This window comes from Alosa alosa, chromosome 12, assembly GCF_017589495.1.
Source record: "Alosa alosa isolate M-15738 ecotype Scorff River chromosome 12, AALO_Geno_1.1, whole genome shotgun sequence".
Lineage (NCBI taxonomy): Eukaryota > Metazoa > Chordata > Actinopteri > Clupeiformes > Clupeidae > Alosa > Alosa alosa.
In genome coordinates, this window is record NC_063200.1 from 18,431,465 (window position 1) to 18,455,646 (window position 24,182).

General features: G+C 42.3%; 4 protein-coding genes across 5 annotated transcripts in view; 3 read left to right on the plus strand and 1 right to left on the minus strand.

Annotated features, from left to right (window-relative positions):
- Positions 1-554: 554 nt before the first annotated feature.
- On the minus strand, positions 555-4,669 carry LOC125304659 (ethanolamine kinase 1-like). The gene is made up of 8 exons (XM_048259103.1): positions 4,614-4,669; positions 3,858-4,123; positions 3,583-3,717; positions 3,027-3,175; positions 2,206-2,289; positions 1,954-2,114; positions 1,238-1,311; positions 555-775 (listed from the first exon to the last, which is right to left on the minus strand). The coding sequence occupies exons 2-8, from the start codon at positions 4,025-4,027 to the stop codon at positions 715-717; spliced, it is 834 nt and encodes a 277-aa protein (XP_048115060.1). The 5' UTR covers positions 4,028-4,123; positions 4,614-4,669; the 3' UTR covers positions 555-714.
- A 1,030-nt stretch (positions 4,670-5,699) lies between these two features.
- LOC125304875 (hydroxycarboxylic acid receptor 2-like) lies at positions 5,700-6,723 on the plus strand. The gene has a single exon (XM_048259393.1). The coding sequence runs from the start codon at positions 5,737-5,739 to the stop codon at positions 6,721-6,723; it is 987 nt and encodes a 328-aa protein (XP_048115350.1). The 5' UTR covers positions 5,700-5,736.
- A 4,306-nt stretch (positions 6,724-11,029) lies between these two features.
- On the plus strand, positions 11,030-12,019 carry LOC125304876 (hydroxycarboxylic acid receptor 3-like). Its single transcript, XM_048259394.1, has one exon. It carries the CDS (start codon positions 11,030-11,032, stop codon positions 12,017-12,019), a length of 990 nt encoding a protein of 329 aa, XP_048115351.1.
- A 2,079-nt stretch (positions 12,020-14,098) lies between these two features.
- Positions 14,099-24,182, plus strand: part of clip1b (CAP-GLY domain containing linker protein 1b) — a 28,411-nt gene continuing 18,327 nt past the window's right edge. Inside the window, exons 1-11 of one of the 2 annotated variants that reach the window (XM_048258567.1) lie at positions 14,099-14,217; positions 15,424-15,812; positions 16,199-16,698; positions 16,918-17,042; positions 17,314-17,509; positions 18,175-18,372; positions 18,725-18,828; positions 19,575-19,635; positions 22,175-22,279; positions 22,906-23,031; positions 23,384-23,500. In XM_048258567.1, the coding sequence (XP_048114524.1) occupies positions 15,728-15,812; positions 16,199-16,698; positions 16,918-17,042; positions 17,314-17,509; positions 18,175-18,372; positions 18,725-18,828; positions 19,575-19,635; positions 22,175-22,279; positions 22,906-23,031; positions 23,384-23,500 (1,617 nt within the window). In that variant the 5' untranslated portion in view covers positions 14,099-14,217; positions 15,424-15,727. The remainder of the gene's footprint in view (positions 14,218-15,423; positions 15,813-16,198; positions 16,699-16,917; positions 17,043-17,313; positions 17,510-18,174; positions 18,373-18,724; positions 18,829-19,574; positions 19,636-22,174; positions 22,280-22,905; positions 23,032-23,383; positions 23,501-24,182) is intronic. The other variant, XM_048258568.1, reaches the window with a different exon arrangement.

The window sequence follows — 24,182 nt, forward strand, 5'->3', positions numbered from 1 at the left end:
TTCCTATAACATGATGAACATTTCGTCAGTTACCCATCATGGTAATGTTGATGAATCACCTCGTCATAGCAAGCAAAGTGTCATGAAAATTGTGTTGACAACAAAATAATTGCAGGTATGAGGCAGAGGATTCATAGCAAATAAAGAATAGCTTTCAAACAGTGGCCCTGACTCTAAACTTCAACACGTAAATAGCTTTGCCATCATGAACATAAACATGATCATGAAAAAAACACAGTGTTGTGCTTTTGGCACATCAATTATTTGGTTTCTTAAGGTTCCTGTCCTTCACGTTATAGCCTTTCCTGAAAGCATTTTGAGGCTCCTGGTATGTTGAGGGGTCTGGAGTTTTAATTGCAACTTGGACAAACTTAAATTCCACATGTAGGTGTAATTATTTTTGGAAAGCATTGCTGGAGTCCATATTATTTTCTGTTGTCATAAGGTATATATACTGTCTTTAATGCACAATCTACCAGGCAACAACCCCTTCCCCCAATCTCTGTAAGAAGTCATACTATGAGAGCTGGTTTGATTTAAACTTTATTGCGCTGATAAGAAAAAAAAAACATTATCTGGAAATGACGACAAATAATACAAACTAAAGACTAAATACAAACTTTGTCATTGTCTTTGATTCCGTATTGTTTAATAGATTGGCTTGGTAAAATCTTGGGATGTAATAGGACTTTAACATCTATGCATCTTGGTGTTTTACATATCAAGGTATTCTTCCTTCATCTCAAAGTAACGCTCAAACCTGGCATTGGCATATCTGAAGGTAAAAGACAAGACATAGTTCATGGATAAAGGCACTCATTCAAACTATTGATTTGTATTCTGATTTTTCTTCTTTTTTTTTGTATTTTGGATATGTATATTTTGACTGGTGTTTGTGAGTATACACATTAGCCTGTGTGAGTTAAATGGCTTTAAATTACATTGAGAGACCACCAAGAGTGAATTAGTGCTGATTCCATCAAAAGTAGATTTGAAATGAACAGGGAGCACCAACATTAGGTAAAATAGACCAACTAAAGACATACAATTTTTAAATTAAATAGTGAAGCTCATTTTGCTCAAAATATATATTTTATGTTAAAAATAAATATTGTAGCAGTGGTTTGAAAACACTCCAAGACCTCATCTGTGGCCTCATTCTGAGTGTCCATATTTCAGAGAATATAGAAGATTCTGCAGGTTAAGGGCAACACACAAGAGTGAATGACAGACTTACCTCATGAAGTCAAAATTGATATCTGAATGTCTGGCTTGAATAACTGCCCATAATCCCCAGAAGAAGTGTGAAGCCTGAAACAATAAGGTAAGATGGTAAATGAATGTAACTGGCTACTTGTGGGATGCTGTGTACTGTACATGAGGCTGAGTCAGTGGGTATCTGAAGGACATGCCAAAGAACACAGACACTCATGTCTCAGACCTGGACAGAGTGGAGTGGTAGTACTTAGGGGTGTGGTTGAGTGTGTGTGTGTTGTCGGGGGAACATAGAATAGAATCTGTGTTGTTGATTTCTTTTCCGCTCACTTAGTGACTGAATGGTGCAGTTGTATAAGCAGAGACGTTTCTAAGGAGGAGACACAGCACTCAGAGATAAATACATGGGGTACAATTAGTTTATAACACCAATATGGGGTAATCTCTACACATATCCCGCCCCTTCCTCTATGCCTCCCCATTCACTCAAATAGGAAAATAGCTGCCTGATAACTGCCCAAAGTGCATTGCAAACGGCCACCGAGTGGGGGGACTTGCACTTTTGTATGATGAACTGGATTTCACTATTCCCTCACACAACTCATCTGTGCTGAATTTGCTACTGAGCGATTAGTTTCACATTCATTTTAGGCCATTTAAAGCCATCTAACCACTGTACTATTTTGTGTGTGACAGCGAGGATGTGTGTGTCTGGTGTGTGGTTATGATGGAACTCACCAGATTAAACTTGCAAACTGTGATATAGAGGTTCTTCACGTCATGCTCTGATACTATGGTATCTGTGCCTGAGCAGCTCTCATATCTCCTTAGGTAAGCAGTCAGCCAGTCCATCTGAAGCTCCACGCTGGGATATCGACTGTAGTCAGTGTCGGTCAAACCTGCAATTTTCATTTAAAAACAAAGAATAACAATCCTAAAAGGACCACATATTTAACAATATGAAATATAATGTTTATTTATTTACTGTACCTGCATATTCATTGAAAAGGTTGGCAATATCAAAGGCCTGATAATTAAAATCACCATATTCATAATCAATGAACTTTACAGTGCCTGAGAAACACAGATTGAGAACATGTTGTAAATACTGTTGTTGGTTGTAAATAAGTCAAGTCAAGTCAAATTTATTTATATAGCACATTTCAAAGCAATAGCATTGCACCAAAGTGCTTTACATAAAATAATAATAATAATACATATACATACATATAAACATATTTAAAAAAAGGGAGAGGTGAGGGAGTCAGGGAGTGTTAAAAGCTAGGGAGAAGAGGTAGGTCTTTAGGTTGGATTTAAAACTACTAATAGTGGGGCAGGATTTCACAACATCAGGAAGGCTATTCCAAAGCTGGGGAGCATAGACAGAGAAAGCTCTGTCACCTTTGGATTTAAGAGAGGCAGAAGGAACACAAAGAAGACACTGGGAAGATGATCGAAGAGGTCTAGGAGGACAGTAAGGAATTAAAAGATCACATAAATACTGAGGTGCTAAACCATGTAAAGCTTTGAAAACAAATCATATGGCAAGCCTATAGTAGATTATTATCTAAAAAAATAACATTTCTCCATCTCCTTATGTCTATTGTCTCATTCTGAGTGATATGCAATTGTTGACAGAATGTTTAAGCTTTGGACCTTCAAAGATACAAAGCACCTTTACCTTGTTCCCAACAATGATATGTTCAAGTAAAATGGAACTGACAGTATGGTGAATGGGAAGTCAGGTTGTTTTTTAAAGGGCGATGCTCTCCTGACAACCTCACTCTCCATGACTTGGCACTTAAGCTCACCTTTGGTATCATTGTAGATTATGTTAGCTGGCGAAAGATCATTATGACACAGCACTGTTGGAGAGTATACGGGACCAAGTCGTCTTTTTAACTCATGCATTTCATTTCTCAGAGCTTCCACACTGGTAGTCTCTGGTAGACGCAAGGAGCTGGGACAGGAGGGAAAGACGAGCTTGAACAGGTGCCATTTATACAGTATCACAGATTCATAATATGAGTCATGTTAAAATGCTTTAGCCTTTGGTAGTGTATTCAATATGGTCTTTTCTCAGTTGATGACAGATTGACCATAATCTGATTGTTCATTGATTGATACGCTGCTTTCAAGACAAAACATAGCACTGTTGAAGACACCAGTTTGTTGAATAATTATACATAATTATATCATTCATTGAATTTGCTGAGGGTTAAAGAGCATGAAACATAATAACACCATAAATGTAATTGTAAGACAGAAGCTGTATATGACTGCTGAAGCTTAAACTAAATAATTCTGGAAATAAATGATTTGCCATTGTGCTATAATGTGTTTTTAATTATACAGTACATGACTCACCTTGGCATCTCATCATTTTCAGAATCCTGTACTAGCTGAAGGAAATGGGCCATTTTGGTCCAGAGGAAAGCCTGAGGGCGAGAGCCATCTCTGGGCTTGATGGTGTGGATTTTTGCCATTTCCTCTGCAATTAGCCTGGATATTAGCACAAAGAGCACATACAATATGCATACAATGTATCTGTTATTTGATAAAGTAAAGAAAGTCTACCATTTGAGAGCCATGTTTAAGTTAGGATACCTTCCAAGAGAATAACACAACCAATTCAGCTGTACCTGTAAACAAGAGGCTCCCTCAGTAGCTTATTATCCAGCGCTATGCCCTGCAAAAACTCATAACAAATGCCATTTTCAAAGCTGCAGTACAACTTGGGGCCACAACTGTGTTCGTGAAGTATGTGAAGTATCTCTATCTCTTTGCGTCGGTCCAGATAGAGGTCTGTCATATTGCCATACACCCGCACTAGCACCACATCATCCGACGACCGCAGGCAGCCTGTGTAACAGCCTGTCAACTGGTTGGTAGTGCCTTCTGTAAAGACCTACACAAAATGAAAGGCTTGTCAATGAATAAATATTAGTTTTGGCACATTTTTAGCTGGCACACAATTAGTGGTGCCAGCTAAATGTCTATGATGTGCAGAGGAAGTAAAATTATACACTTATCTCCATGTGAACAAGGAGGCATAAGAAGTTCATTTCTTTATTTATGGCTTTGTAGGAAATCATGGCAGATGCCTCTATTGACAAACATTCCGTGGTTCCCTTCACAATTTGCTCATGTTTTCAAAGACATGCGTTGTCACATTTATTTTCCCAGAAACGTCACCAAAATGCAAATTGCTTTTTAAAGATGTATTACAGTCCATACAAAGGTCTATCTACTATAATTCAATATTGTGTGTTCTCATTAATTCATTCTTTCAAAGACAATCCGCCCAGTTTATCGTGAGTTGAGGATATCTAAAAAATATTTGTAAAGATGACCCAGATTAAGTAATGTTTAAAGTGTCATTGCAGTGTAACATTTACCTTAATTAAATGGTCTGAACAACTTCATACTTCTATTCACATAGAAAAAAACAGCTGCACATAAAAGTAATCAAATGAAAAAGACCTATTATGTATTACAGTACAGAAAGAAGAAAATGCATGCATTATCCACATGAACACACTGTTGCCATTTTAAAGGCATAATACATAGATGGCACTGGCACGAGTAGCATTGAACAACAGACCTTTGCAATGTCAAGGACTGTAGCCTATTCATGGTATTGCATTTGTGGCAGAGAAACCCGAATAAGTGCAATTCAAACCAACAGCAGACATTAATTTATCAAACTTGCCTTTTTCTTAATGTCTTCTATTCTCCACTGTGGCCTAAGAATCCTCAGCAGCTTCATAATACTGTTGTGGGGATCCTCATCCTCCTTAATGCGTATATTCAGGTGAAGACGCCCATTTTTCTTGCCTGTACAAGTGCCCTCCATTCTTAACAGTGACTGCTTTTCAGACTATTTTAGCTACTAACTGAACTGGTGTAGTTGCTAGAGTCCATTGGTCCGGTCAAGGCTGGCAGCTTATCAGAGTGCAAAGTCCAGAGTAAAACATTAAAAAAGGATGAAGAAAATGGGTTTTGAGAGTAGGCTGTTCTTGTGACTTGGTCTCTTTCCACCAGTGGTCAAGACCATAATTCACCCACGGGACAGTTAACTAGCTCACTATAAAGTTTAATTTAAAATATTAAAACTCATTTTCTGAGCTGCAATAATGATCTGAGTTGATCTGTTTTTTATTTTATGCAAATTAAGGATATAAACACAGAGATTTTAATGCTACATTTTAACCTTTTCCCCGCCAATCAGTTTCCAATCCCTCTATCAATCTTGTTTGAATTTGATCAACATCACTATCAGCTGCTTTAATATATGGTGTCAGGGTTATGTAATGCTGACTGTGTAATGTTGATTAGTCATCTAGGTGTCAATGGTATGAAAATGGGCACATTAGCCAAATTTGTTTGCATGTGTGTAAACATTAAAGGCAAAGGCGACCTGAACTCAAAGAAAGCTGGGATGCAGCCACAGCCTTATGTAGACATACTGACTTAAACCAGGGGTTCAAACTCTACTAAAAGCTCCACAGTTTTGCTCTCATGGAGAGGAACTCTACTACGAGCAAGGAGGCGAACTGTTGTTTCTTCAGCACACCACAGCTGGATCACGTTATGGTACCTGTCCTTGTGGTGGAGTTCATGCTGGGCCTCATGTCGAACTTGATAGCCTTGTGGATGTTCGCCTCCCAGAAGATCTGGAAGTCCCACTCTGTTTACCTGGCTCACCTGACCACCGCTGATGCAGTGTTGATGCTCTGCCTGCCCTTCCGAGCCGACTACTACATCAAGAGCCGAAACTGGATTTATGGCTCTGTCTTCTGTCAGATTGACCTCTTCATGCTTTCAACCTGTCGAGCTGCGGGGATTTTCTTCCTAACCACAGTGGCCATTGACCGCTACTTCAAGATACTTCATCCTCAACATCGCATCAACCGCATGGGCCTACGCTGCATCAATGGGATATGCTGCGGCCTGTGGCTACTTATTTTCACCATGAACATCTACCTGTTCACAGGTAATCACCTGATCAACCTTCAATGTGAGACCTTCACTATCTGCATGGACTTCTCCCTGCTACACGAGTGGTCTGATATCTTCTTCATACTGCAGTTTGCTATACCTGCTGGGATCGTTTCTTTTTGTACCTATAGCATCACAGCTCACCTGAGGAACAACACTGTCAACTCTATGGGCAGAATCAGCAGAGCAGTGTATTTTGTGATGGCTGTTGCCTTGGTGTTCATCTTCTGCTATCTCCCAAGTACAGTGTCCTGTTTAGCTGTGTTGATCCTAAAGGCTTTGTACGATGACTGCTCACACTTTCATGGGGCCAGTGTGGTGTTTTATTATTTGATTTGTCTGACCTATTTCAACAGCGCCTTAAACCCAGTGCTGTACTACTTCTCCAGCCCTGCCTTCAACAGAACTGTCCGCAACTTCTTCTGTAAGCTCTTTGGAAAGGAAACACAAGATGCACAGAGCAACAATGGAAATGACAGTGTGGCACCAAATGGTAATGCCAAGTAATCAGAACTCCATTTTTTACCACATAAAACACATGCATTATAATTCAATATACCAGAACATTATCTTTAAGGCCTAAAATGAACTGTGGGAAATCTAAATATTTCATGACTATAACGAAAAAGACAGTAATTTGTAAGTTTGTAATGCCAAGTGCCAAACATTTGGAAAAACACTTTATTCACAATACACAATCAAACAATGCATGTAGCCTACTTGGTTGTATAATTGCTTTAAATGTGTAAGCCATGCCCCTTAAATATGCACTGCTTATTTGAATGATATCAGCATGGCAGCTTTTTTGGTGGTCATTTGCTTTGCATTCAGCCTACTTTGCATTTACCTTCCTTACCTGGTAAGCCTGGAAACATGTTATCTGGAAGAGTTTCTTTGTGTCTCTCTGTGTTTCTTTCTATCATAACCCCTTTGCTTGTTTAGCCTTCATGGTTTATTATTACTTGAGAAATCTCCACTAAATCTGAAATAACAAAATACAGATAAAGCCTTTCAAATAAAAAAAAAAAAATGGTAGCAAGTGGATTCTGTCCAATTCTGTTCAATGATTTAGGGGTCTCATGGGGGGCTGGGGGGGGGGGGCATACAAGCTGAACTCCACATTACTTACATTAACATCATTGTATTTTTTTTTTTATCATTATCCTCCTTATTTTTTCTAAAATAGACTGCTTACTTATATTTGGCCATGACACACTTCCATTGCTGCTGTTTTTCTGTTGTGCTGTGAGTTCCTCTATTTTTACATTACATTACATTTGGCTGACACGTTTTTTATGATGTTATTTTGTTAAAGTATGATAGGACAGCAGAGAGTTAAGTTCTCTTTTAAAATGACTGGCAGCAGGCAAGCAATATGAGAGAGACATATAAGATGGAAAGGCCCAGCAGCAGTTGCAATAAAAGTTGTAGTGCTTGAGTATAGTTGTTCAAAGGGTGGAAAACTTTATTTCTTCGTTCAAGTTTATCCTGCTCTTCTATTTTTGACACAATGTTCTGCAGCCCTCCCATGTGGTTTTACATCCCAGTCAACATGCAAAATGTACAAATGTCCTCAAAGTCAACTAAGAGGTTTGCGTGCAAACAGGCAAATGCTGCCACAGCAAAGCATTATTTCTAGATCTTCATATTTCCTCTCTTCTGCAGTAGTATGTGTTACTTGCTATACAATCCTTCTGTTATTGCTTTAAATCTTATGTTTTATTAATTATATTCAATCAAATGGATAACTAATATAGTGACTTTAATCTTGTGTCATATATGTATTGGGTCTTGGGAAAACTTCCACTTTAGCCTTGCACCTTTGGGGTTTGTGTCCCTTAGAGATAGTTTCCCTCTTTAATTCCAAAATAAAATAAAAACATTGGTAATTTATTTGTCTGTTCTTATTTGTGCAAACACAAAAGCTGCCTATTTCTAGAGACAGGTGTATTGTGACACAAATATCTTTTGTTGTGATGCTGTAGGTTCCTAGCCTGAGGAGCCAGATCCACATCAAGATCAAGACGTAGGGGCTGGGAACTCACTGGGTGCTCAATCCGAGGGGCGGGATAAACGGTTGTCTTTCGAATTCCCTCTGCACGCAATAGGATAGCGCTACAACTCGTGAGTCCCATGCGTTTTCCCACCAGCGGAGCTAGTTGGCTAGTTGATCAAACTTTTGGCAACTTAAAAAAAGCCTAACTCAAGTCGTGCTGTTCACCAGCAGCAGCATCCATATTCTTTGTTTTCAAGTAGCGGGAAATTAACGCGGAACCGCCGGAAGTCAGCCGTCATTATGATAAGCCCGCCCACCGACTCTATACATGATGTGATTGGCCTGATCGAAGTTTGATTTTTCCAGCTCGCAAGCCAAAGGAGAGTTGCTAGACTACCCTGACTGCAAATTAAATTTGCTGCTGCTAGGGTGCGTCTAGATTTCTAGGCTAGGGAAGAACCTCGGGCACTCATTTGCTGCTCCTTCCAATAGCTAATCATATCACAGGGATTGTGGCCCCAGCCGTGGCGCGACTGGCTGGGGCACCTGCACCGTACGCCGGCGCCCTGGGTTCGATTCCCGCCTGTGGTCCTTTCCGGATCCCACCCCGACTATACATTAAAATCAATTTCTGGGAAAGCTCTTGGCTGGTTTGAATCTTACCTTAAAGGGTGTTCTTTTGTTCTTGTGGCAGCCGTGACCTACTGGTTAGCACTTCGGACCTGTAACCGGAGGGTTGCCGGTTCGAACCCCGACCAGTAGGCACGGCTGAAGTGCTCTTGAGCAAGGCACCTAACCCCTCACTGCTCCCCAAGCGCCGCTGTTGATGCAGGCAGCTCACTGCGCCGGGATTAGTGTGTGCTTCACCTCACTGTGTGTACACTGTGTGCTGTGTGTGTTTCACTAATTCACGGATTGGGATAAATGCAGAGACCAAATTTCCCTCACAGGATCAAAAGAGTATATATACTATACTATACTATATTATATTATACTATACTTTCAACATGTCTTGGCAGGGACAGGTATCAAAGTCTCATGAACTCACCACAGGTGTGCCTCAGGGATCATTATCAGGGCCCCTGCTTTTCTCTATTTACACCACGTAGGCCAGTGGTTCTCAAATGGGGGTACGCGTATCCCTGGAGGTACGGTAAGCCACTCCAGGGGGTACATATACATACATATATTTAAAAAGTAGAATCCATGCAAACTACTTTTAAAACAATTATTTAATAAATATTTCAGGAAAATATAAGTTCATAAAATGAATTTTATATTTCAGTAGGCTATTCAATTTCATTATCCTAAAAACCCAGAGTCTCCCGGATGGTTCGACCCAACCTGTCACATGCCACCCGCCATTACCTGTCAATCACTGTCAAAACTCAAACGATGGAGTCGTGGTTGAAGCGTAGCGGTAATTCTTGTGAAAACACGATGGACAGTGTTCTGTTTTAAGTCTTTTTTTCTCAACTAAAAATGCTTTGCACTGGTTAGGGGGTACTTGGTTAAAGCTAGCTGTGTCATCTCTGAGAATATTTGAATCCTTTTTGTAGCTGATATGGTCCCCCATAAATGGAATTCCACAAAATTTGGCATGCATCCAGAAAAGAGTGTCATAATGATACTCTAATGCCTCATTGACACTATACCTCAAATGACTGGATATGGGATGTGTTGACATGGCCCCTGGAGACCAACATACAAAATTAATTTGGTTATATCCAGGCCCTACGGTTCTCACAGATAAGATAAGATATTCACAGAAAACTGTGTCCGGCCATCTACACCCCCACGAACTTAATTCCACAAAACTTGCCATGCATTCAGAGGGTGTCATAATGATCCTCAAAATCGTGTAGCTTTGAACATGTCAGCCAAAGATACCTGATTATAAAACCTTGTTTTTGCTGTTTCATTTTTAACTAGGAGGCAATATACCTCAAATGAGTGGATATGGGATGGGCTGACATGCGAACATACGAAAAAAGTGGCCATCCTAGGTCTACGGTGGGTGGGCGATGGATCAAAACGAAAAACAATGGTTCCGTGTCATCCTTGTGGGGCTACATGCCCACTAAGTTTCGTGCAGCCCGGACACACACACACAATTAGACGCTAAATACGTTTAGTTGTCTCTGTATAATGACAATAAAGTTTAATCTAATCTTAAATCTAATCTAAATAGGAGGTTTCCACCATTGAAAGAAAAAATGTTAAAACACCAGACTGGAATTGGCTAAAATACATATTGTCAAGTCACAGTCCTTCTAGGTAAAATGTTCTTTGGACTGATGAGACAAAACTGGAGATTTTTGGCGAGTCACATTGGTGCTACATTCACAAAAAAATAAAGGTGGCAAAGAAAAGAACACCATATTTTGAAAATAGAGTAGTAATTTTAGCCACGACTGTACCTAGGCGTAAACAATCTTCCATTATGACTGTTCCTAACAAAGGGGGAGCTGAATTTCTTCCACTGTGTCCTTAAACAGAACATATTATATCTTAATCTTTATGGTTTTTCCATGCCCTGATAAGAATTTGGAACTTGGTACTTGGAACTCGGAACTGGCAGATTTTGATAAAATTATTTCTCCTATATTGTATTTTCAAGGAATAATGATAATTTCATGAATTCTTTCAAGCCATTTATGTCTGTAAAGGTTTGTCTGCTGTGAGAGCCATCATTTCCTTAGATATCCTGGTACTTTACTGTCTCTGAAACAACCTTAGACCTATTTGCATATAGGAAAAGGAAAGCACTGGGCTCTTAGGTTGTCAGCCTGTGAACCAAAGAATAGAATTCCAGTCATGCACAACAGTTGCTGCCCTTTCACTTCTCCTATCCTGGATGAGGTGCTACCCCCTGTTCTCATCTTGGAGTTCATCTTTGGGCTGCTAGGGAACGGCCTTGCCCTGTGGATGTTCGTCTTCCATATGGACACCTGGAAGCCCAATTCTATCTACCTGGCACACCTTGCTGTGGCCGACACCATATTGCTTTTCTGCTTGCCCTTCAGGGCTCACTACTACCTGCGGAGGAAAGACTGGATCTATGGCGACGTGCTGTGCCGCATCCTGATGTTCCTGTTGGCCACCAATCGAGCTGCTGGTATTTTCTTTCTCACGGCTGTCGCCGTGGACCGCTACTTTAAGGTCGTTCACCCACTCAACCGGTTCAGCCGCATGAGCTTGGGATATGCCACACTGGTGTGCTGCTGCCTTTGGGTAGTCATCGTCAGCCTGACCAGCAATATACTCTTTTCTTCACACCTCTACGTTCTCGACAACCGGATGCAGTGCGAGAGCTTCAACATCTGTATGGACTACACAGCAGCAAGTGCCTGGCACGACACCCTCTACCTCCTGCAGTTCTCCGTTCCTACTGCGATCATTGTGTCCTGCACCGTATGTATCACTCTCCAGCTGAAGAACAGGACGGTGGACACCGACGGGAGGATCACGAGAGCGGTCTACTTTGTGCTTACTGTTGCCCTGGTTTTCATCGTTTGTTTCCTCCCGAGTACACTCTCCCGCATGGCCATATGGATCCTAAGGGCTTGGTACAATGAGTGCTCTCACTTCAAACAGGTCAATTTTGCTTTCTACACCACTGTGTGTTTGACGTATTTCAACAGTGTCCTGAACCCGGTGGTGTACTACTTCTCCAGCCCAGCCCTTAGCGGAACCATCCAGAGGGTTTGGCATAAACTCCTCTGTAGACCGTTGCAGGAGGAGGAAGAGGAAAGAAACCCACCACCAACCACCACCAGACCTTTCTCAGTGTCTGGGCAACTCTGATATTTGGGGGAATACAGGCAAACAAAAGGTTAAAAAAAAAGGTCAAAGCTGAAGTATGGTGACCATAGAGACATTATGTTGAATAAACAATTGTTGTTGCACTTCTGAGGCACTAACTATATGCACTAAATGTATGTAGCCTACATAACTTCTTATCTGTCACCCAGCAAATCTTCTGGATAATTTGTTAGAGCACTGTCCTGTTTCAGAGGAAAACATGGTCAGGTGAATTTGTGATATTGCTGTGAAAGTAATACAAATGCCTCAAATATGTTCTTTCTGTTCTGCCCAAGCCATTGGTAAAAGAATTGGCAGAAATATTCCCCCCTGGAAAAGTACAATAAAAGTAATTATAGGTCATTATATAGTCAACTCTAAACCACTAACCAGTTGGGAAATTGTTTTACATGTCAACGTCTTTCAGAGTATAGCCTAATGCATGCATTCTAATTTGAATTGTTATCAGAGGACAACATCAGAGATTGATAGAAAGAAGAGTGTACAAGGCAACAATGGCAGCAGGAAGATCCACCATCAACACCGAAAGTGCCCATCACCCCGAAGTGCTAATTAGCAAGGTTAGTTAATCAGTAGTGCTATGAGAGGAGATATTCTCTGAAGAGGTGGGTCTTCAGGAGTTTTTATATCAGTCCAAAAAGGGCTATCAGCAGGGGCCCCTAAATAAAGTGATTGGGAGCCCAATACCGGTGAATACCGGTAGGTTATTTTGGGTGGTGGAGGGAAACCAGAAACCTAACTACCAACATACAAAGAAGCAGCCCTGTGTGTTTTTTCTTCTTCTTTGAGCTGGTGGCAGCTTTGCAGTAGTCTATAGATTGTACAGTATTATTATCAGAGATCATTACAGCTGATTCAGAATGCTGGAGCACGCCTGGTCTTCAATCAGCCAAAAAGGACACATGTAACTCCTCTCCTTACCCTCCATTGGCTCCCTATAGTAGCTAGAATTAAATTGAAATGTCTCACTTTGGCCTATAGGACACTGACTGGATCTGCTCCTAATTATTTTAACTCAATAATCAAGGCGTACATCCCCAACCGCCCACTGCGGTCTTCTGATGAGCGTCTGCTATGTCGACCAGTCTTAAACATACTGTAGGTCTAATTCAAAACTCTTTTCCTCAGTGGTTTGTAGTTGGTGGAATGAGTGCTCTCCGTTCCTGTGGTAGTTTTGGGTCGTTTAAGAGGGGTCTAAAGACATTCCTGTTCAACATGCACTTAGTTCTTTAAGCGCTTCTTATGCGTTATTTTTGTAAACTATTGTTTTATTTCCATTAGGCTGTTTATTAATTTTACATTATTGTTTATTAATGATATTCTCCTTACTGTAGTCTTACCATGTCATTGTTTTATATATATATATATATTATTGATTGAATGGACATTATTGTTTATTATTGCTTTTTCCCTCATTTTCATTGCTCACTTTATTAGGCTATTGATTGAATGGACATTGTTGTTTATTATTGCTATTCTCCTTATTCTAGTTTTACCAACATTCTAAACTGTTCCCTGTTACATTTTTAAATATGTTGTTTTTGTTTTGTGTGTCGGTTTGGGCAAAGGCGTCTGCAAAATCCCATAACCATAACCATAATTAGCCTATAATTTTATGTTTGATATGGGCCAATAGGAAATAACCATAAGGCCTATCTTGTAGGCCTGTTACACTTGTAGGCTACTCAACTAGCTGTATAATCTATTTCATGCACTATTTGTTTATTAAAATAACTGATTAAATATTATTTTTGTAGGCCTATTGCATTTTGAGGACAGTTTTAGTTAAGTTGGCATCTAGGCCTGTTCAGTAAAAGTGCTCTAACGGAAATGCCAACACATGAGGTGTCAGATTTCATTTAACTGTTATGGAAAAAATATGAAAATAGAAGGTTTGTGTAGTTTTGATCGATTCAGGCACATATGGAAGAAAGGTTCTTCGTCTTATGTATGTGCAGGCACTAGGCAGCTTAACTTCTGACTGTCTTGAAGTATTTCACACAGTTGCGTAGTTACTGTAATACCAGAGAATGTCTGGTAATACTATGGTAATACACATGGGAACATTACGTCACCATATCCTCACTGACAGAACAGTCCACTGAAGAACTAACGGGAGTAGGCTACGGGACTTACTGAGTTTTGTGTGGGTGTTGTGAATGATATTTAGGATTGCAACGGTAAGTCATAAGACCTCGTATGTGGAGGCTTTTTCTTAACACCACTGCTTGGTATATCTGGCCGTATTTCTCCTTTGTTTCTGTTAACTCGGTTCGGATAACGCGGTCGTGTTATCAAGAACAGACTGTGTAGTTATCTGTAGCTAGCTGTAGAGATTTCCTTGGAATCATTCCTTCTGAGCAGACAAACGTCATCCAACAGCCATTTGCACCAATAAATCAGGCGAGCCAGATGCTTTTGAATGTAAGCTTTCAAATGTTTAGACAGTAATAAACAAGTCTTGCCTGTTAATGTCAATAATGGAACTAAAAACACCGAGGTTTTATCATAGGTAGCTAACCAGTTAGCTGAACTGCTAACCTGTGCTAACGTAACGTTAGAAAAATATCCTCTGGCAATAGTTACAGTGGCACGCTGGTTAGCCAGCTTGATAATGCACAACACCTCATTTGAATTTATCGATCTGGCCTGCGATCACCAGGCTTCTTATGTTTTGTAAATAAATGCCTTATGTAAATAATCTCAGCATTGTGTTGTTTCCCTCATCTGTTAAAGTTGGTACCTGGTGCTTAACTATTACATTGTACCTATATCTAGCTAGCTAAGCCACAGTTATCTGCTGCAAGTGTCTCGTTTTGGGCACTTTGGTTAGCTATATGCAGTCAACTAGTGCGTGTATGTTTATCTGATAAGTGTATTGTGAAAATTAAGAATGATATTTCTTTCCTCGTTAACTCATCGTTTAGATTATGTTTTACATAACTGTTACAATCAGCACCGATTTCAAAATATTTCAGACCTAACCGACTCCTAGCCAGACTGCAAGTTCCCTATCATACGCCCCTTTGAGAACCAGCTTGTTTTCACTGTTTACTTACAATATCCTTACACTGTACATGTCGTCTGTGTCTTTACACTATGAAAAACATTACGATACCTCCTCTGTCGCACCCTAAATGCATTTGGATTATTTGGTGCGTACGTGCATTACAAATGTATCCTAAGATGTGAAAATAGCTTGATTCCAATGCCTTTGTTAGTGCCCTGTTGTAAACTCACATTTTTTTGACCTGGTAACACAGATAAGATGAGCATGAAGATTATCTCATTAAATTAGTATTAAATCACATGAGATATCACATAATCAGAACAATGGAGTAATTGTGTCTTTGTTACATTTTCCCCCACATTTGTCATGCCTGAAGGTGAATCATATCCAGACGACTGGAAGGGAAAAAACATCCTATAGGTTGTGGGGACTTTGGAGATCAGTTTCTGGATTTGGAGTTAAATGTTTAGGCCTGGGTGACTTGCTACAGTTCTTTTGTCAGGAGTAGGTGAGATAGCAGCACCATTTCATGTGTAAGGAGTGGGTTAATATCTAAGGTACAGATTTGTATGTGTTGGATAGTTTAGTTGGAGATTTCTGGGGACGGGATTAGTCAATACAGGTGGATGCTGGAGACTGGTTAGTGTAGCTTCAGGTGTGAGGGGCACACACTCGGAGAAATGAGCACAGGAAAGCCCAGCGGTCTCAAACCCCCCTCCAAGATCAGCAGGCCGGGGCCCCCTGCCAAGACTTCACCCTCCTCTGGTGAGACCGCCACACCCTCACATTCCCATTTAAAAAGCAGATTAGAGTAAACCTTTAAATGACCTATGGCAGAGATGTGTTTTTTTTTATGTAAGATCCAGGCACCAAATGGAAAATGTCATCATTGTGTGTAGTGAGTTCTGGGTAATGCCTTTGGGAAATGTAGATACCCTTACCAGAGGTGCTCATTGAGAAAATCTCAACTAAAAATGGGAATGCTTTGCACATGGTTGAAAATACATTATATGGATTCTATAGTGATTCCAGGGGATGTACAAACTAAATGCGTAAAATGTATATCTGTCACAAGCAATTATATACTTCTGTTTTCTTGTCTCCTTGGTATACATTTCACTAAACTCACGTCACTGTGTTCTGGTTGTCAGTGGGTTCTAAGGCGGTGCCCCCTTCCAGCAGTGGCTCACCTGCCCCCCAGGACTCCCCGACAGTCGGTGACTTCCACGTTGGTGAGCGTGTTTGGGTGAACGGTAACAAGGCTGGCTATGTGCATTTTGTCGGAGGAACCCAGTTCGCGCCCGGCCAGTGGGCGGGCATCGTTCTGGATGAGCCCATCGGTAAGAACGATGGCTCTGTGGCGGGCGTACGCTACTTCCAGTGTGAGGATCAGCGCGGAATCTTCACCCGCCCCTCCAAGCTGTCCCGCACACAAGTGGCAGAGCCAGATGCCAACGGTGCCCCGGCGACACCCAAGCAGGCTGTCCCTGCTGCCAGTGCCCCTGCTGCCACTGCTGCCACACCTGCCACCCCTATCACACCTGCCTCCGGGGTTAAGGCTGGCTTGAAAGCAAGCGAGTCAGTCTCCAATCTGTCTGAGACAGACTCCACCAAGGCTAAACGAGTACTGAAGTTGGGGGACAGAGTCCTGGTGAGCTGAACCTTTGAGAAAGGAGAATTTCTCTGGTTGCATGCAGATCACATATCCTACTTTTTAACATTTTCTCTTATGAAAATGTATAACATGCTCTTTTAAAAATGCATGAAACAATATTATTTAATTATTTATAGAACATATAGCTATAGGTATAGGCATGATTAATGTTAATTATGTTAGTATGTATTACTAATAGATGCATTGTTGATTTAGGTGGGTGGAACTAAGGCGGGTGTGGTGCGTTTCCTGGGTGAGACGGAATTTGCTAAGGGTGACTGGTGTGGTGTGGAGCTGGACGAACCGCTGGGGAAGAATGATGGTGCTGTAGCTGGTAGCAGGTGGGGAGATAAACGCACACACACACACACACACATACACACACACACAAACAAACACACACAGGAATAATATCTGTGCCACATATACACATGCAAACACATGGACTCACACTCACAATATCCTCGCGTGTCACTTTTCACACCATTAATACCAGTGTGTACAAGTTAAATATGGACACTATGCTTACTTTGTTTGAGTTAACACACCAAATTAGTTTGAGACGCCATTGTCTGATCTAATTTGTTTGAGATGGTTTTCTGTTTGTGGCAGGTACTTTCAGTGCCAGCCCCGGTACGGGCTGTTTGCTCCCACGCACAAGGTGACGCGTATTGGCTTCCCCTGCACCAGCCTGTCCAAGAGCATGAGCAGGAGGGCGGGGCTCCGGCGCAGCCCCAGTGGCTCCTCAGCCAGCTCCCTTAGCTCCCTCGCCTCCTCCACCGGGGGCAAGCCCAGCAGAGCGGGCCTGGTGAGAGCACTCACACACACACACACATACACACACACACACACACACACACACACACACATACACATACACACACACACACACACACACACACACACACACACATACAGTAGTTCACACTCACACACACACATAGTTCACCCACACACACACATACACACACACACACACACACACACACACACATACAGTAGTTCACACTCACACACACACATAGTTCACTCACACACACACACACACACACACACACACATACAGTAGTTCACACTCACACACACACATAGTTCACTCCACACACACACACACACACACACACACACACACACACACACACACACATACAGTAGTTCACACTCACACACACACATAGTTCACTCACACACACACACACACACACACACACACACATACAGTAGTTCACACTCACACACACATAGTTCACTCACACACACACACACACACACACACACACACATACAGTAGTTCACACACACACATACAGTAGTTCACACACACACACACACACACACACACACACACACACACACACACAGTCTAAGCATGTGAAAAAGGAACACATCAGAATTGTGTCGTTGTGGTAAATTGTTTACTGTTTTGTAAATGTGTTATAAATGTTTATGCGTGTGCGTGTGTTCTTCCCATAGCTGACAGAGACATCGGCGCGGTATGCGCGTAAGATTTCTGGCACAACGGCGTTGCAGGAGGCCCTGAAGGAGAAGCAGCAGCACATCGAGCAGCTGCTGGCCGAGCGTGACCTCGAGAGGAACGAGGTCGCCAAGGCGACGAGCCACGCTGGGGAGGTGCAGCAGGAGTTGGCGCTCCTCATGCAGGGCCAGAAACAGGTCCGTGTCTGTCTCATCTATCAACTTACATCTGATTTATTGCAGATGCGCAACATGTTAGGCTTTGTTGATTATTTCTATTGGCATATGTAGTTCCAGGTGTAGATATGTGGTAGGCCTACTATGTAAGTACCAGAATGTAGTATGCATGACATTGTAGCATTATAGTATTAGTATATTCATACTACTATTCATTGTATTGTTCATGAATAAATAATGATAATCTATAGATAATAGATAATGCTAATGAATATAAATTGTTTATTGTTATAACATGTTTACTTAATCTTTCCTTTTTGTTTGTTTGCCTATGGCTCTCCCCTTTTCTGTGTCTGGTGGCCCTCTGTTTCAGTATGCGGTTGAGATGGAGGCTAAGCTGGACCAGCTGAGGAGGATGGTGGAGACTGCAGATCGGGATAAAGTAGAGCTCCTCAATCAGCTGGAGGAGGAGAAGAGGTGAGACTGACACAGGACGTCAGATCCTCATCATCATGTCTCAATCGGCTTGAGGAATAAGACATACTGTACATTCAAACGTCAGAGTAGAGTATTGAGTACAGAGAAGAGTATTGAAACTTTGGAGAGGACCCTGCTTAGCACATGTATATATACGTACTATGTGTATATATTGCTTTTGAATTCAGGTAGCATTGAGGAGGTGTTTTAGGGATTTAAAGCATGATTTCATTTAAATCATAATTTCATGCATAATTTATTATTATTTTTTTTCAACCAGAACCTGTTTCACATTATTTGTTTTGGTACATAACACAACCTTGCCATACCAGCCTTCTACATATTCTCAGTATGTAGAAAAGGAGATTTATTAGGATGTTTGCAGGATTAAAGGATTGGCCCACTGGACTGTACTGTATGTGTAAGCCCTGCAAGCAAGGTTACTTTCTCACAACTGAAGCATGGCATGCGCAGTGTTCAAAGATGAGAAACAAGAGCTTTATTAACACACGGCTTGTGAACAGTAAAAGTATCTGTTTATGACATACACCCCCATATTGTAAAAGTAGTATATTTCACTCTTTTAGATAAAAGTGTCTCCTAAATGATGTAAATATGTAAAAGTCCTTCAGGTTCCTGATGGCAGCTGGTCCTATAGTGAGATTTAGCTCAGCCTAGAATTGTATTTATAGGGCCAGGAGAAATCATGTTGAAGAAGGTCATTGTATCCTTGTTTTATCTACTAGGAGAGTTGAAGACCTTCAGTTCCGTGTAGAAGAAGCTTGCATTACCAAAGGTGACCTTGAGGTAAATAAATATTCATACCTCCACACAGACATATTCTGTCATATCAGCATCCCTGATTGTAAAATGTGATTCAAAGTATTCTATACACTGCAGTTTTTGCAAATTTATGTTGCACTGTAGTTGCATACAAACAACCATGAAAGAATAAGCTTGAGGCAAGATTGAAGTCTTCAATGCCACATAAGATTTTTAAGACTAGTCTTCATATCTGACGTGAGCTTGCCATTGCAGGTTGAAAATGTAACCAACGGGGCTTCATTACATATTGTTATCACAATGTAGGGGTAGAGTTAGATGAAAGAAAAGAAAAAAGTGGAAGAAAAAAGAAGACAAAGAATGGTAATATATAATGTAATATGCACAGAAGTATGTGTACAGATATTTTCTAGAATACCAAATAGCCAACAAACACCAACACTGAGATTAAAACTACAAACAAAACAGAACAGAGACATAAGCAAGATTAAAAAAAGAAAAGAAAAAGACAATATTATCAAGTACACGAAATCCTCATTTATTTCATGCAAGCAGTGACTCTTCTCCAGTGATCCCCAGTCAGCCTCAGATGCTGGTATCGTCCAGAGTGCATGGCTGCCTCTGTCCTCTGCTCTCCCTGCTGCCTGCAGCTGCCTATCTGTCCGTCAACAGTGTCTCCAGTGTGTTAAATGAACATTTAATTGGATTCAGATGGAGACACTGACTCGGCCGGTCAGGAATTTCCTCCTCCCGGCTCTTGCGCTGCTGCTGCTCTCTCCCGTACTCCCATGGCAATATGTTTAGGGCAAATGACCCTGGAACAGAACGAACGACAAACTGTCCAGTCGTATCAGACACTCTCCCCTCGCCCCTGGGCTTCGCCCCGCCACCGTTCGCTGTCAACCCATTCGTATAAAAGCCACTAATGTGCTTGTGCCCTTGATGCAGCATGCGCCGGTCCTCCAGCATGCCAGAGTTTGATCTATGGGTGAGATTTACTCTCCCCCTACATCCGCCAGGCACGCCAATAACTTTTCCACCGAGCTGCTGCCTAACATGTGCTTGAGTGTGAGCGTAGCCCAGTTCTGGCTGACTAGACATCAGATGTGGTGTCAGATAGCCGTCTGAAAGCCAGCCGTGCCCTGGAGTGGATACTGTGCCGAGTGCTCTGTGGTGGTAATGTGATAAACACACAAATAAATATATCTGTCACTTATCTGTATTCATGCACACAGTGGCTGAGGCATGCTGCGTAAAAGCCTAAGTACATTACTGTATATCCATTGGATTTTAAAACTGGAACGTCAGTGTGGGTGATCAAATTTTTACACATTAGCAAGTATAAGTACGTTTCGTTAGGAAGTATTAGTAAGTTTCTGCATATCCTAATTGGATCTCTTGAGATACATGTACACCACCACTACAATCTGGGGTAAGACCACAGGGCTGTCTACAGGAGAGGATTACCTAGAACAATTTAGCCCAATAATAGCAATGTGGGGTGGTTCTATGAACCCCCTGTTGCCAGTGCTCTTCCCATCACCTTGTCTTCTCTTCAGATGGGTCCATTGCTATTGCTCTTTTAGCCAGTACTGTAGATCTCAAACCATACTGTCAGTACTGTCCTTCTTTCCTGTCGCCTCCATGACAATGTCTTTTTTTTTTTTTACCTGCTCACCAATGCTGAAGAGTTGAATAAGAGGTTGAAGGCAAACACAAGGAACACCTCATCTCCATTACTCTTAATGCAAGGGAGACATTTCAGGGTCCCTCTTTCACCTGATCTGGGGATTGATGCTCTGCCTAACTGTTCAACTTCTTTCTTCACCACCTGGCAGCTTTTTATACTGCTGCTGTAGGAGCTGTTGTGTAGAACTGCATCTATTCTCTTAACACTTGCCTTCTAAGCAGATATTTGAGTGATCTTTTACTGTAATGAAGACAATGCTGTTATAGCTGCTGTGTAATCCTCTTTGATTCATTCATTCATTCATTCATTCATTCATTCATCCATCCATTCAATCATGCATTTGTTTATCCATTATTTCACCCATTCATTTGATTCTTGATCCTTGATTCTTAATCCATCCATTCATGGCACGTTCATCCGTTCATTTGTTCCTTCATTTGGTCATTCGACTGGACCGGTGTGGCTCTCATCCCCGCTCTTTCCTCCTCCTCTTTCCTGTACACATGAATTCAGACTTTGGGTCGGTGCTCCATCTTACTTCATTTTTGGTTCTCCACCCCTCTGCCCTCTGGGAGCCTTGCTAAGCTTGGTCCTGCCCTGCCCTCTGCCTGGCTCTCTCCTCTCTCTCTCTCTCTCTCTCTCTCTCTCTCTCTCTCTCTCTCTCTCTCTCTCTCTCTCTCTCTCACTCTCTCCTGCCTGTGCCACTGCCTTCTTTGTCCCCATTCATGAGCAGAGGGTGATGTCAAGGCCACCATGTGTCTCCTCCTCCTTGGCATTGAGCTTGCATGTGACAGCGGCGCTGGTGTCGTCTCTCTTCCTCTTCCTTCCTTCTTTTCTGTCCTTTCTTTCTTTCTCTTTTTTTCTGACTAACAGACGCAGACCAAACTGGAGCATGCCCACATAAAGGAACTCGAACAGAGCCTGCTCTTTGAAAAGACCAAAGCTGACAAACTCCAGAGAGAGTTAGAAGACACTAGGGTAAATGGATACCTGAGGTGTGATCGTGGGGGCCGTGCGGGACGCGGGAGGTGGCTGGACACACGTAGGGGCCACTCTCTCTGTGTGACAAAGTGACACAGTGGTGGGGTGTGAAAGGGGCCCAGCTTTTAGGGCAATAAAAAGCTGAGGTAGGTCACCAAAGCTTCAATTATCGCAGGAGAAAATTATGTCATATCTGATGATGACTCTCTGATGATGAAGTCACAAGACCATGTGGATGGTGTTTGCTTTGTAATTTGTCATGCAACAATTCCATCAATTCCATTTTTTTGACATTTACATTTTTCAATTCTTAAATTCACAAAGACACTGTGTACAAACTAAGGTAATCTTAATTAGTGGAGGGAAATGTAAAGTTTGTTAAGTTCATCTGGACATAGACACAGATGGAAACTACAGGTTCTAAAAGTAATGCTCTTTAATTTACTTAACAGAACAATTTTGAAACTATAATGGGGAAGTAATTGATGAAAAACAGCTGACTTAGGGTATGGCTAGACATCTCACATGCTCCGTGAGGACAGTATGCTGTTGTTGTTGACCATCTGGGGAATTCGGCGTGTTTTGAGCATGCGTGGTGAGCGTGTGGTCTGTCATGTCCGCAGCTGGCCACCGTGTCGGAGCGCTCGCGCATTATGGAGCTGCAGCAGGAAGTGACCGACCTGCAGCAGAGGCTGGCAGCCGCACAAGCCGCCGGGGGACCGGACTCCCCACCAGCTCAGGACAAAAAGGTGAGCGCACACTGGCCCAATGCTCCTCTTCCTCCTCTTCCTCTGTCTCTTTTTGTCCCCTTCCTCTCACCGGTCCTCCTCTTCCTCCTCTTTCTCCAACTATTATCTCTCTTTGTCGTCCTCCTCCCCCTCTTCCTATCTCTCTTTGTCCTCTTCCTCTTTCTTGTCCTCCTCCACTCTCTTGTCATCCTCCACTCCTGTGTTCTCCTCTTCCTCCCTCTATTCCTATCTCTCTTGTCCTCCTCCTCCTCTCCTTTGTTCTGCTCTTCCTTCTCCTCCTCCTCTTCACTGAAACGAAAATAAACCCATTTGCTGCTCCACTGATGCGTTCCTGCCCCACTCTGGCCCACAGGTGAAGGAGCTGTCGTGCGAGCTGGAGGGGAAACAGAAGGAGGTGACGTCCCTCCAGCAGAGGCTCAGCTCCGCGGAGCACGAGAGGACCACCCTGCAGGAGCAGCTCAGCAGCCTGGTACGAGTCCCACACAGGACCAGCTGATGCGTTAGAACGAGTCTGACACAGGACCAGCTGATGCGTTAGAACAAGTCTGACACAGGACCAGCTGATGCGTTAGAACGAGTCCCACACAGGACCAGCTGATGCGTTAGAACAAGTCTGACACAGGACCAGCTGATGCGTTAGAACAAGTCTGACACAGGACCAGCTGATGCGTTAGAACGAGTCTGACACAGGACCAGCTGATGCGTTAGAACAAGTCTGACACAGGACCAGCTGATGCGTTAGAACCAGTCTGACACAGGACCAGCTGATGCGTTAGAACAAGTCTGACACAGGACCAGCTGACGGGTTAGAACCAGTCTGACATAGGACCAGCTGATGCGAGGTTAGAACCAGTCTGACATAGGACCAGCTGATCGTTAGAACAAGTCTAGCCTGGGACCAGCTGTGGGTTAGAACCAGTCTGACATAGGACCAGCTGATCGTTAGAAGCGAGTCTGACACAGGACCAGCTGATGCGTTAGAACAAGTCTGACACAGGACCAGCTGGCGGGTTAGAACAGTCTGACATAGGACCAGCTGACACAGGACCAGCTGATTAGAACAAGTCTGGACATAGGACCAGCTGATCTAGAACGAAGTCTGACACAGGACCAGCTGATGCTAGAACAAGTTCGACACAGGACCAGCTGAT